Raw genomic sequence first — 13,780 nt, forward strand, 5'->3', positions numbered from 1 at the left:
GGAGATTGTGCTTTGACTGTTGACAGAGGATATTCAGACTAATGAGCACACAGAGACGCTCAGGCCATGTTTGATCTTAAGCTATAAAACACAAGGACCTGACATTCTCTGCCTAGATACAAAGAAGTGCATGCACGCGCGCACACACACACACACACACACACACACACACACACACACACACACACACACACACACACACCTTTCCTGAAGTGCACAGACCACCCTACAGGGCACATTTGTTCAAACAGAGCAAGAACAAAGAGAGCAGGCAGCGTACGACCTTACACACCTGCCAAAAAACTAAAGAAAAGAACAATAAGGTAGCTCAACACAAGAGACATTTGACTTTTCTTGCTTTATTAAAAAAATAACTCCTTTTTCACCAGCAGCTACAACTTAGGTAATGCTTCTGTATAGTTCTCCTTCCTCTATATTAAGGGTAAGTAAAGAAAATCCAAAATTTCATTTAATCTAGACTGTTAAAGAAATAAGGTGATGGTTTAAAATAAATTTTTTGTAGAATGTGCAAATGAGAAGCAGTAAAATCAACAAATACTTTTCTTTAAAAGGTATATTCATGCAAAGAGCTTCTCTGAACGGGACCAAATCTATAAATCCTAAGAACCCAGCTTTGGCAATAATGAGAACAATATTTTTTCTTTCATTCAAAGATCCAAACCCACTCTAGTGGCAGAGATGATAGAAGAGGAGTATAACGGCGGAGTGTAGAAAAACCGTTCCACATTTTATGAAAATACTAGAAATGTGGAGGTCCTGTCCTTTGCTCATAATTATTTCATGCCTCCTTTGAGGCAGAGAAAACTCCCATCTCAGCCTCCCTGCAAACCAACCAGTGTCTCCAGAGCAAGTCGTTGAGTGTATGCACAGCTGAGACCAGCTAATTAAATGAAGACGGTTTCTAACCATAAGCCCTGGTTGAGGAACATTATCCTCCCTGTCACCAGGCAGCACACTGGACTCGCTGAAAGGCACAGACTTCCCTTTCAACGTGTGCTTGTGATGACTCTAGGAGGGGATCTGGAGGGCTGAGCCGCTTTGTGGGGAATATAAAAACAGCAGATTCCTTTTGTCTCAGGAAAGAGTCAGGCAACAGTCTCATTTGCTCTAATGGTGCCCTACACTAGTGTATATGCTCTCATCTTGTGCTGGCTATGCCACAAGGAACTCTGAATGTGAAACAGCAAATCAGGCCATCTAACAGCAGGTCACTTCACTGCCGCAATTCTGACACACACCAGCGCCTTCTTACCCAATTTACCCTGCTTGGACACAAAAACTCTGGCATGCTACAGTGAAATTGATCGTTAGCTTTCTGAAAGATACAACAGTACAGGACTCAGAGGTGCAAACTCCAGATAACTCAGCAGAACAGAATTGGCCGCACAGAAAATGAATAACCTGAAGCGGACAGAAATGCTGAGCCAAAAAAAAACAGTCTTTACAAAAGTATGTAAATAAGCAGGCAGAATGGTGAAAAGCACTGATGATTGGGATTCATTTGTGCTACAATATGTACATGGCACACAGTGTACACAGCTGCTTCAGGCCAATGAGAGAGTGGCGTGAGAGGCCAGGTTCACAAAAGGTGGGTTCACAATGAATGATCACTTCAAAAGAACTTGTAAACAATGGCAAGCCCATTTCAATCAGCCATGCACGTAGATAATAAGCTAAAAATAAACACGTTCTCCTCCATCTCAGGCATCACTCGCCATTCCCTGGCGGATCAGAGCACAGCCAGTGGATTTTCACATCAAAATACAATATTTATAGTTAGAAAACAAATGCCAAATGAGATCTAATTCAGCATGAAGACTGGCTAAAGGTCTTGCTGATAGCATCCTATACACAGAGCCATCTTGATGGGACATCTGTCATTGCTTGATGTGCCTCTGCTCTGGTCTTCATGCCTTCTTCCTGAAAGGTCACCAGTAAAAGCTACTTAATGCTTCCTGAAACGATTTGGACGCACATTATGAATAAGACCTGAAAGATCGACATCATGACAACACACTCTGCATTTATCTGTTCTCACTGACAAACACAAGAAAATAAAAAAACAACTCGAGAAACACAGACCACAATCAGCTACAAAAGGAGCCTATTAAAGCCCCAACAGATCGAACTAATCTACTTCAAGTTCTAACAACTACATCACTACAGAGCAGCTCAAATGTCCACCAGCTTCTACTTTAATCCTAATTTGTACTAACCTGCTCACCTCAGGCCCTATAGCCCTCCAGAGCGCACGGGAGCTTAGAGAAAATAATCAGTGGGACTGTAGTAAAGGTGTCTAGCGACCTCCAGGCGCGTGTAGTTGTGGAGGATCCAGGCCTGAATGGGACTGTTGTTACAATACTCCACAGTGGGGCCGTAGGTGCCGTCCTCGAGGCGGCTGATGGTCAGACATGATTGGGTGATGATGTGGAGAAAGGTGTGCTTCTGCGGCAACCCGGGAGTGAAAGGGACAGATGGCAGTGAAGGTAAGTCCGAGAGTGGAGAGAATTGATCCATAAAAACTGTGTTGTTTATTTGATTATGAATCGAACAGCTGACCTTTAAATAAAGTCTGACAATTCTGCTGTGTTAACATGAGATATTTTAAACATTCAAGGCTTTAAAAAAAGAATGTTTTCTTACATTTTGGCAGGTGGTCTTTCTTTTAGCAATAAAAAAAGCTATTGTCTAACTTCACGGTCCAGGTATCATCGGATAATTCGTAATTCATTTAGCTTCGTCTTCACCATAGCAACGGTCGCTGAGGATCATGGGTAGGCTAATGTAGCCGCTTCCGCTATCATACAAAACTGACAAAAAATACTTGATTTCGAAACCAAAATTGCACGGTCTTTTGAATTTGGTTTTCTGGATTTTCGTTGGGAAACAAAAAAAGTAATAGATCACGTGATTTCGTTTTTCGTTTTTGGTTTAAAATGAAAAAAGGAAAAACCACATGACTTCCGTTTTTGGTTTCAAACGCAGAAACGAACTGGCTGAATATCCGCAGATCTGTGCAATATTCAATCCAAAAAGGAATAACGATAAAAAGAATCGGCAAAAACCAAAAACGGGCCGGGTTTGATTGGTTTTTCGTTATTTGATTCTGACACCAAAAACGTCTTTTTGTTTTTTGTTTTGAAACAAATAACAGATTTTCCGTTTTCTGGTTTGTGAATTACAAATGAATTACGAATTATCCGATGATACCCGGACCCTTCACATATATACCCAATTAAAAAATACAGCCAGATAACCGGTAAAATTCACTTGACTTTCCAATTTAAATTTAAAATTCTTTGCGTGAGTAAGAGTAGTGGAATAATTTTGACTGCCACCATGTGATTGCTGGAGCTTATTTCTGGCTGAAACAGCAGAGCGGGTGAAAAAGAAGGAAGGCTGTCTGTCACGGCTGTGAAAGAGGAATGAATGAGGAATATGGAAAAGTCAGGTATTCCTGTGAAACCGATGATGAGATGAAATGTTAATGATACTGTAGTCACCCAAGATTCAGCCTCCGTCCGTCACACGTGGGCTAAAAATAACCTCGGCCACTGACAGCTGAGAAACCCCAATGCTGTTTACAACAGAGACTATTCCTCTTCCTTTATGAATTATTCACTTTCTCATATTAGGAATGCACCCGCAGAAAAAAAAGTGTAATGAATGGATTCCTCTAAGGGTTTGTTCAATGCTTGATGGAAAAGTCCTCCAGGCTTCTCTGTGTCATATCTACATGTTAGCAGATAGGACATCTCAATCACTGCGAGATAACACTGTATTGAGGGCAGTCTTCCTTTCCAACCATCTCCCAGTGGGTTAAAAAAACTGGCATAAATTGTTAATATAAAGGATGCTTTTTGAGTTGTATAATCCATAATGCACTTTGAGTTGGGAGTCAACAGGGCTTGAGGAGAATATTTTAGTTCTCCCATGAGATTCAAAATGTCGTTCTGTTTTCCATTTAAGTCTGAAACATCTGTTTCTGCATTTGATTGAATATTGTAATTGTGAGACTATTACAGTTTGCATAACCAGGAATGTTACTTAATATGAAATTCTGATGTTTAAAACAGTTTGTTCTCTTAATTAGTCCAATTTATTTTTCACTTTATTGCTATTGCAAATGAATAAACTGTGACCCACACACATTTGTATGTTGGGTGACTTCAGTTCTGTGTGGCAAAATTATTTATAATGGACCACACAACACTGAATAGCATTATGATAAAAATCCACACAAGATTAGCACTTCTAGCAATTAGGCTCCATTTCACATCCAGATTTAAATGCTCTAATCTAATGACCACTGACACAGTCACAGTCCACACAGTGTTAGGGGATATATCACTATGACGGGAGCACAGGACTCAAACTATGGGGCAATATTCATAAGTGATGGCTTTTACCTCAAAATCATATTCCCACTTGCCAACATACTGCGTGAAAGGAGAGAATATAAGAGGAGAGACACAGCTGCTGGGTGGAAAATGCAACTCAAGGTCTGTGCTGCCAAAAAAACCCAAAACACTGACATACAGCGCCATCTGCTGGCAGAAAACAGGTATTCTGTTTCCCCACTTTGTACTACCAGCACATGCAATCTCCTCAAACACAGTAAGACACAATTAATCAGCATTTCATCATTTTTTAACATATCAGCCACCAGGAAGCAGTAATGGCCGCCTGTACTGTATTACAGGAGATTGTACTCTATCACAGGGAACATGGATCCTACCTCGGCATCGTACTCAAACATCTGATTGCCCTTCATGTGGTGACACTTGAGCATGACGACAGGCCCGTTGAGGCGAGAAACGTCCAAACAGAGGTCATCTGTCCTAATTTCTTTGTCCGCCGTGTATGAGAACACCTGGAATCAAGATGTCCATGAAAAACATCGGTAATGCCAACATTATTCATCATTTTGAAATGTAAACTGCACATATTTTTTCTTGATTTTATTTCTATTTAATGTGTAATACCAAACCTGATTCAAATAGAGTTTTTGCACTCTGCCAGGGAAGTTTTTAGTGCTTTTCTAAACAAACTCAGTATTTAACTCCCCTTTCCTGTTTTTCTGAGCCTTCATGATCACCCTGAAATTCTGTCTCATAGGATGCAGTGCAGATACCCCATAATGAGATTAGTAAAGACAGAGGAAACAAAAATAATCAAATTCTTGGCACAAACCTGCTTAAAATGCCAAAGACTCATCAATGAACCCTTGCAAGACTTGGCAAAAACCTGAACTTGAATTGCATTGAAAATCTGTGGATTGATTTAAAGTTGGCAATTCACACACACTTTGCGTCCAACCTCACCAAGCTCAAATCCCAAAGCTCATGTATTTAAAATAAAGATGTATTAATGGCTCAGCGCGTTGAACTTTAATTCGAGAAGAAATTGATTTATTTCCACATTCCATTGGGTATATTAGTAGTCTAAAAAATCTAACATAATCCATTATACAGTATAATCCTATTACAACACCACCAAGAAACACTGTTTGAAGACACTGTTATGTACAGTATGAATCATGATATCTAAAAAAGAATAAATATTAAAATATCAATATAATATTTTTCTCCTCACCTGGTTTCCACCCATGCCGTGACAGTTGAAAAAGCCAACTTTCTCGTTCTCCTTTCGTCCCATGTTGTCAACGCACTGGTTGGTCTCAACATTCCTGATCTAACAGCAACAAATACACACAAGTTACTTTAAACTCAAATTAACTTCTCAATCTAGATTTATTTTTATAGTTACTTGGGGCACTAATTTCACAACTCAAAACATATTTTTTAAAACACTTTTGCAAAATTGTCTCTATATTTCATAAATTCTAGTATTACAAGGTATTGCAAAGTACAAAGTATTGCACTGTCTTTTAGTCATACCAGTGTATAATCCATACATATAATTTATGTATTACTTGACAGCACTTCAAGCTGCATGTCCAAACAAAATGAGGATAATCTGTTATATTCTATTTCAAAAACAAGCCAGTCAGGCTCTGCTCAATACCTCTTAATAAAAATGTATCATCTTTTCTACACCCCTTCTTTATTTATGTGAATGTTCATGACTATCCTTAATTTCACTATCCTGAGATCTTTCTGCATTACATTCAAGCCTCATTCATGCCTTTATATTGTGTTATTTTCTTTTATTTAATTCTATTATTATCTATTTTGTTTTACACTCGGTCTAGCTGGCATCATTGCTGCTTTAACCAACCCAATGATAACAGCTTGCTGCTCAAGATGCATGAGCTGCTGATGTTGAAGCCACATCAGATCACACACAAGTCACAGTCTCAGTGTTGTTAGAGGCTTTCCTCTCAGAGAAACCAAGTGACAGACAAAACTGACAGTTACGCAGTTTTCATCCACATTTGTCAAGTTAGTTTTTCCCATTACTGAGTCAACTGTTACTGTTAATTCATTTCCAGATAGTGATCATGAAAAATGCACGCCTGTCACCATGTCTTTCTGCCAGAGTCCGCTGTCTGATGTCAGAAGATTTTAGAGGTATAAAATCACACATATAACAGATATTGTGTCACAAAGTCATACTAATACAGCTCCTGCTCGGCACTTTTAAAGCAGAAACAGATATGTGATCTGACAGCAGAGCTTTGGGTGACGCCTGTTAACACAGCTCTTACTGGCTTTTACAGGCAGCTCAGCTATCTAATGAACACATGCATTGTAAGAGTATGCAAAAAAAAGTGCTAAAGATGAGCTGACTCTATATGTTGCCTACGCAATATATTATGCCCATCATGCAAGAATAGAATGGCGTTCATAATTAAGCAATATAAAACCTAATGGTTCCAGCTGTTAAAGAACGGCTGACTGTGTTTTATGGTGGACGAGAATCGGTCAGATTTCTTGGGGGGGGGAAGATGAGAGCTGAGGTGCTGCAGTGGCTAAAGAGAGAGAAACAGAGAAAGCCAGTTTGTACTGCAGTACAGCAGAGCAGCACAGATGAAAAATCCTCTCATCCTCAGCAGTATGAATGGTGGAGGATTACAAGCTCATTTCACCATGAGTTCTTCATCTGGCATTACTTTTATATGGCCTCCATCTATCGTGCAGACAGCACACTGCATGTCAGCACTGGCTTTACATCATGCTGCACAGAGGCAAGTTCAGGTCAGATTCAGGTCACTTAAAAAAAAGGGGTTTTTCTTGTGTGAGCAGATAAGAACATATAAAAGGAACTTTTATTATCTGAAGAACATTAACTATGAATGATCAAACCTTAGCTGCAAATCATCAACAATGTATTTTTAATTTCTACAATCTGTGTTCCATCTCTTTTTATTAAAGTATTCATCTCAAAAATTGACTGCTCAGATTCAGGAGGGAAGGATACATATCCTCTATTACAAAATAATAACTTGCTGGGTAATAATTGACTAATATTTGCACTTTTGTGTGTTTTACAACAAAAACAAAATTGTGCTATGAGACTGTGTAGAATCTATGCATGAGCCTTATCTCACCAGCCCACCATGCATAGGATAATAATGTGGCTGGGATCAATACCTACATCTCCTTGTTTGTTTACCATACAAGTTCAATACGAGCAGTTGGAGATGTTTGTTCTTATCTAGTTTTTTTTTAAACCCTTGCTGGATTCTGAGATTTGCAGATTTTTCTCAGTGATATCGTCCTCTGAATACACAGCCCAGCAGCAAGGACATATCTGACTCATTGCAGACGGAGGCAGTGTATCTGCTGCATTATGGGTGATCAGAGTACAAGAAAGCTCATACTTCACCAAGTGAGTAGTATCTTCTTGGGATCTGGGAGTCTGGGTAGATGTTCTCTAGATACCAGGAAAACGGTTTGCACTTCAAGGCCTCGCGGAGGGCTTTACGGGAAGAAATGTCTCCATAGTCCACCCGCATCACTCCTGCAGGCGCAAATTCCAAGACAAGCATTCAGCCATATGTATCACGAGTCGGTATTCACCTTCATTTAGTATAGAAATCCACATACAGTTTTATTTGTTCTGAAAATGGAAGGGCAGTCCTTTTTTGTTTTGCAACACCAAAGCTGAACACCAGAGGGACCCTTTCTAAAAAAAAAAAAAAGACACCTTGCAAACCTCCCTGAAAACATGAAATTACCTAATTTCAGCAAACAGAGCATGTGCTGAAAAGTCCAATCAAGACCAATAAGGCAAAGCATTTCCTTCAGATGCATGAATCCAACAACTGTGGAGCACGTGTGCTCCATGATGTATGTTACTTTAGCCAAATGGAAACTACATGATGTATCAGCCCTGATGAAACTGAAGACTGAAGAAGGATTAGACAGCAACTGGGCAAAGACACTTAAAAACACATTAGGCAGATGGTTTCTCCCCAGAGTGCCTCTTGAGGACTCATAGCTTGCATGTAGATAGATCCGGGGGGGGTAATTTATCACTAAAGACCATGATTGCAATAAAATAGAATATAATTTTCACAATCAGCCAACATGTTAAACCCGCAGCACAGTATATTTATCCATCAAACACATGCAAGACAATGCCAGCAGCACCTTCAGTACCATCAACGTCTTACACTTTAACCAGCGGGTATTGAAATTTCAAGTTGGCAGATAAAAGCTGTGAGCTGAATGCCACTTTATTTCCCCTGGCTCTCCATTTCTCTTTCTCACTCCTTCACTCTCTCTGTAGGGTCTGAGCATCACATGTTGCGGATGATGAATAGCCTCTTTGATCTTGAAATCACCAGTGCAGAGGAGGGACGAGGAAGGAGATGCACTTTTAATAGGCTCTTTTAATAGGCTCACTAGATGCCACTCCCCAAACTCAGCCTGAGCAACATACTGTGTTCCTCTGCGCCTATAAGTGAGGTCTGGCACAGCAGCATGGCCCAGATCATTCTCCCTAATGTCCTAGAGGAACAGGCAGTCATTGTGGGGCCGCAAGACGCAGAAAGACTCATCCATCACGGCGCCGGCTCTGTCTCCGCACCTGCCCCGTGGAGAATCCTGCCTGACTGAGTGAAGGGGGAAGGTCAAAATTTGTGCCATAAGACCGGCAGATTACAGATGATCCCTTAAAGGTTGGCTGGCATCTAAAACATGTAACCGGAGATTTCTGGGACATCGCTGTCTGCTAAAGGGTAATCACATTACTAAGTCGACAGATGGAGGGGTACTCATGTCTCAATCTGCACAGTCGTATTGTTCTAGTTCGTCCGTGTGTGGATGAGTTCTGTTTGAGTTTCCCCTAAAATTTGTCAGAGATGGTCTTCTGATGTAGATTTCTGAACTCAAGTCCAGAGTACCACTAAATGTGGAGTGTGTGTTAATTAATCCCCGTTTGTGGTGACAAAAGCGACATTAAATTCAAATGTAAGACAGTTAAAAGGAGAAATATAAATTTTTAACTAAGCTAGAAAAAGTACAGTGCAAGAGAATGAATGAATGAATAAAAGACAGCAGGCAAGTCTTTCCTTTTCACACCAATTTGCTAAATGTAATATCAGCAAGTAGCACAGAGGAGCTCATATCTGCTTTTGAACAGCGCTGCACTAAATAAAACATCTATTAAACTCCTGGTGGACTATATATATTTCTGAAATGCAGAATTCAGGCCATTTTAGCCTGTGATTCTACCATCGCAGAGGCAGAAAGATACAATCTGACAGTAACGGTCTCACCACAGCTTCGTACCTGGTGAGATGATATAAAAGAAATCTTTGAAGTCATCCATCCAGACTTCGGCCAGCCGCCTGTTGTTCTTGTTGATGACTTGGCCCGTTCCTCCAGGGAAGCTGTATGGGGTGGCCTTCCGGAAAACATGGCCAACGTGGGAACATGTAACGATCTCCAAAGAGCCGCCGCATTGCCAGATCTGCAGACATATAGGGACAATGTAGATTTATACAGTATGTGCATGAAAGAAGATAAACACAGTTATTTGGGGACATGCCAATTCCTTTATTTGATGGATCCTCACTGCTTGATCCTCAGGTGAACCAGAAATCTGCCATGAGGATGTACTGCTCTTAATACAAAGGAGTGTAGAAACAAGAGACCTTGTTACAGGGAAGTCTTATATCATTTATATGTCACTTGCTGGACATTTGTCAGCAACTGGAGGCTGCAGCTGATCGGGCTGCTTTGTAACTACGTCACCTCAATACCACAATTTCATACCAGCGTGGACAGACATTATTATCGTATTATATTTTATTACTAATCTCTAAGATTTGATGTGTAAAAATAGTTGATATGGGTCAACTGTAGGTCTGATTAACAAATGAAATAATGAAATTTTATTTCATCATTCATCAAGAGATTTCTTCTTATCTTCTTTAGCCATGATTAACATTTTATGTCATCACTACTGCATGTTGTCTTTCAGCATTAATAACATTCTCATTTTCTATAATAAATTACTGTCATTCAGTCACGTGAAGCTGTAAATCAATCACTTTGTACTGCAGAGAAACAACATTTTAATGTGCACTATATTACATCATTTTCATAATCATAACATGTACAGTTAAATAATTAATTTATAAGCAAAACATTAAAAATGTGAATGCATGTAAGTCATGAGAAATAAATGCTTTGCTCCCAGTAGAAACCACTGATGTGCTTCCAGCGTCAGCAGTGAAACACATTCACAAACTGGTTTGACTGATGTGTACACAGTCTAAATGGATGTTTGGCATACAGTTATCACTGTGTGTGTGTTCCAGTGGTCAGGAGGGAACATCCACACTCAAGTCTGAATGGAAGTTTATTGTACATGAGCGGATGCTAGTTAAATAGTCTCTACATTGTCCGCTGTAGTAACTTAAAGGGGAAGGATTTTACACATTAAAGTCTGTTTACAGGTACTATGTGAAAAAAGTTGGATAAAACCTTTAGTGGCTCCAGAGGGAGCTGCGAAGTCTGATAAACTGCCTCAAGGAACAAGTGATGTCACTTGAGTCAGCGTCAGTTGGAGCTGAAGACTATAAGTTTGAAAATGAAAAAAATCTGGCAGTGTGTATTTACAAAGATTACTGGACCTCTGTAGACCTCTCCTCATCTCTGCTTGAGGCTAGCAGCTACTAGTATAACACACCTGAATCTGTACAGTAGAGTGAGTTGAGTTGCATTTTGGGTAATGAAGGCCACAGGTTTTTGACAAGGAAGAAAAATGTTTGGATTGAAAAATACAATATCTCTGGGACTTTTTTTATTGTCCATAGCGAGTTCGACGATGCCACAGCAGTGCTAAATCAGTAGAGTCTTCTTTTAACAACCTATAACCTGGAGCTTCACATAACTTGAACTTTTAAGAACTCGTGAGGCTTTTTTACTAGTTCTGCCTTGTGTTTCCACTGTGTTTTGCAAACCAGAACTTACTAGATACACAGTCCATCATCAAAAAGGTGACACAAGAACAAACACCATTGTTATGGTCCACTTGTGGGTCCTGCGACAAGTCCGCTACCAGTTCCATTCTCTCTCTGCTCCATACAGTCAAACTGACTCCTTATTCAAAGACAGAGAGTGGACCCTTACTATTATTTAGACAGCACATCACATAATACTGTATGTGCAAATACCAACTTCAAATGAAACAACGCAATGCAGTTAAAGCCAACTGAGCAAGCTGTGCCACCATCATTAGAAACATATTTTTCTTGTATCTAAAGTGGGAGGGCCAACGAAGCAAGGAAAAGACCAGGGTGAGGGACACAAAGTAACTGGCATGTCCCCACAGACACCAACCAAGTACAGTAAAACATCCTCCCTGTTTTCAGTCACTCACTCTGAAAGACATTTCCAGGTTCTCTCCGCCCCAGATATCCATCCCTGGATCGTAGCTTCCTATTTCTTCAAAGTATGTTTTGTCTATAGAGAATAATCCTCCTGCCATGGTGGGGGTCCTGCAAGAGACGAAAAGCAATATTATGTTTCCTCATGCTGTATTTATTAGTACTTCAGTGTAACTCTGAGGAACATTCAGAATATAATAAAAGACCAGTTTGTTTGACAATCTGAAACAAAACCTTAGAGGAGTAATTACTTTTATCTTTTAATTAATTCTATGTTGAAGTCGACTCTGAATTAAGGATACTGTTTGTTGCTGGACCTGATTTGCATACAAACGACATACTGCACCTTCTTTTGTGTAACCGAAAAAGGCAACTATAAGCAAAGTTTCCACTTTTCTATTTTAAAAATGTATTAGCTCATACATACTTACACTACAGCAGAGTGAAATAACAATTAATGTTATTGCTTGCATCAGCGGGAAACACAGACGAAAAGGATCTATTTCTATCTGCAGATAAAAATGGCACTTTTCTTAAGAGTGTTTGTCAGAAAATCTAACTATCCATGTCTTCTCTGTAGTGTGCTGTCATCACAGGTAAAACCATTCTCAGCTCAGATGAGAAACTGAAAACTAGCATTTTTTTTTTTTTACCTTTTTATGTAATTTGACCTCCTTTCTCTTAATTCTTAATAAAAAGATGTTAAACAAGTGAAAACACAATCACACGTTCCCCCTGATTTAGCTTAAAGGAAGCTAAGGAAGAAATATTTTCTGTCTGTACCTGACAGGAAGTGTTCTGTCACCCTTGCGTCGATCCATCTCCCGCTGGGGAACAGGGTACCAGCGGAAATTCAGCTTCCAGTTGAATCCACCGTAAGTCATATCTGAGCCTGCCATGTATTCGAACGTCTCGTCGCTGATGACATCGATGATAGGGCACACCACTGCTGTCCTGAAAGACCCGAACAATAAAGATTCAACGCTCAGATAAACGACTGTATGGATGAAGCCTTGCATCGTACTGAGGGACAGACCTTTACCATTAGGCAAGCTAGGCAACTGCCTGCAAAATGTTAATATCGTGAACTCAGCTCAGACTTTCTTCGGACTCGTGCCATCAATCACGTGAATTTGCCGTCAACATACTTTATGCTTTCTGCACCGTCTCATCGGTCTGCGCCCATACTTCTACATCAATACATGTGCAGCAGAATTCAGTAAAAGTGTAATGGCTCTATAATATAATATTCTGAGTCATGTGATACCAATGTCGTCCTGAGGGAAAATTAATGTGTCTGACCTCAGATAACAGATGGATTGCAGGAGAATCATTATTAATCCATCCATCCATCCATTTATTTCACTCACACACACACACTGTAGATTACACCCTGTTTTTTTTTTCTAACAGGCAAGTAACAGCCTGATATAATATAGCTTAATGTTCTTATAAATAACAGCAAATAAATTAAAACCTTGTCACTTTATAGTAACACTTTTGTCTTAATAACCACACAAACACTACAAGCTGCTGAGGAAAATACCTACTGTCAAAACAAAAAAAAAAAAAAGGAAGATCTAATCCTCTGGAACCACATTGTATTTGAAGGTGCGCATGTATCTGTTGTAGCTAGAAAACATGTCTTTGTACACTTTAATTGTGACTCTGCTAGCGTCTACTGGCATCAGTTGTGACAGAGTTAACGCAAAGACAAAGCAGCAGTAATTGGAGCTAATATAGTTTTGCCTCTGAGGCAGCAGCAGCAGAAGCGGACGATGCAAAATAATTATCTTCTCCTATCAGCAGTGTGAGGCTCAAATAGTGTATTCATAACAGATAGTTTGCTGTACCATCAATATTCAAATAGAGCAATCATGCAACTTAAGTGAAATGTGATAATACCCGTATTAATTAAGCATGTTTCAGGGACTGAATAGGCAAAAGATTAAA

The 13,780-nt window shown here is 39.7% G+C and overlaps 1 protein-coding gene across 3 annotated transcripts in view; it reads right to left on the reverse strand.

Annotated features, from left to right (window-relative positions):
- The window catches only part of galnt13 (UDP-N-acetyl-alpha-D-galactosamine:polypeptide N-acetylgalactosaminyltransferase 13), a 36,185-nt gene that overhangs the window by 4,649 nt on the left and 17,756 nt on the right, over nucleotides 1-13,780 (reverse strand). The window contains exons 6-12 of one of the 3 annotated variants that reach the window (XM_044365775.1): nucleotides 12,611-12,781; nucleotides 11,821-11,938; nucleotides 9,723-9,903; nucleotides 7,808-7,947; nucleotides 5,617-5,715; nucleotides 4,760-4,894; nucleotides 2,246-2,466 (exon numbers count right to left, since the gene is read on the reverse strand). In XM_044365775.1, the coding sequence (XP_044221710.1) occupies nucleotides 2,281-2,466; nucleotides 4,760-4,894; nucleotides 5,617-5,715; nucleotides 7,808-7,947; nucleotides 9,723-9,903; nucleotides 11,821-11,938; nucleotides 12,611-12,781 (1,030 nt within the window). In that variant the 3' untranslated portion in view covers nucleotides 2,246-2,280. Of the gene's footprint in view, nucleotides 1-2,237; nucleotides 2,467-4,759; nucleotides 4,895-5,616; nucleotides 5,716-7,807; nucleotides 7,948-9,722; nucleotides 9,904-11,820; nucleotides 11,939-12,610; nucleotides 12,782-13,780 lie in introns of all 3 variants that reach the window. The other 2 variants (XM_044365774.1, XM_044365776.1) reach the window with 2 other exon arrangements.

Source organism: Thunnus albacares, chromosome 11, assembly GCF_914725855.1.
Source record: "Thunnus albacares chromosome 11, fThuAlb1.1, whole genome shotgun sequence".
NCBI classification, from domain to species: Eukaryota; Metazoa; Chordata; class Actinopteri; order Scombriformes; family Scombridae; genus Thunnus; species Thunnus albacares.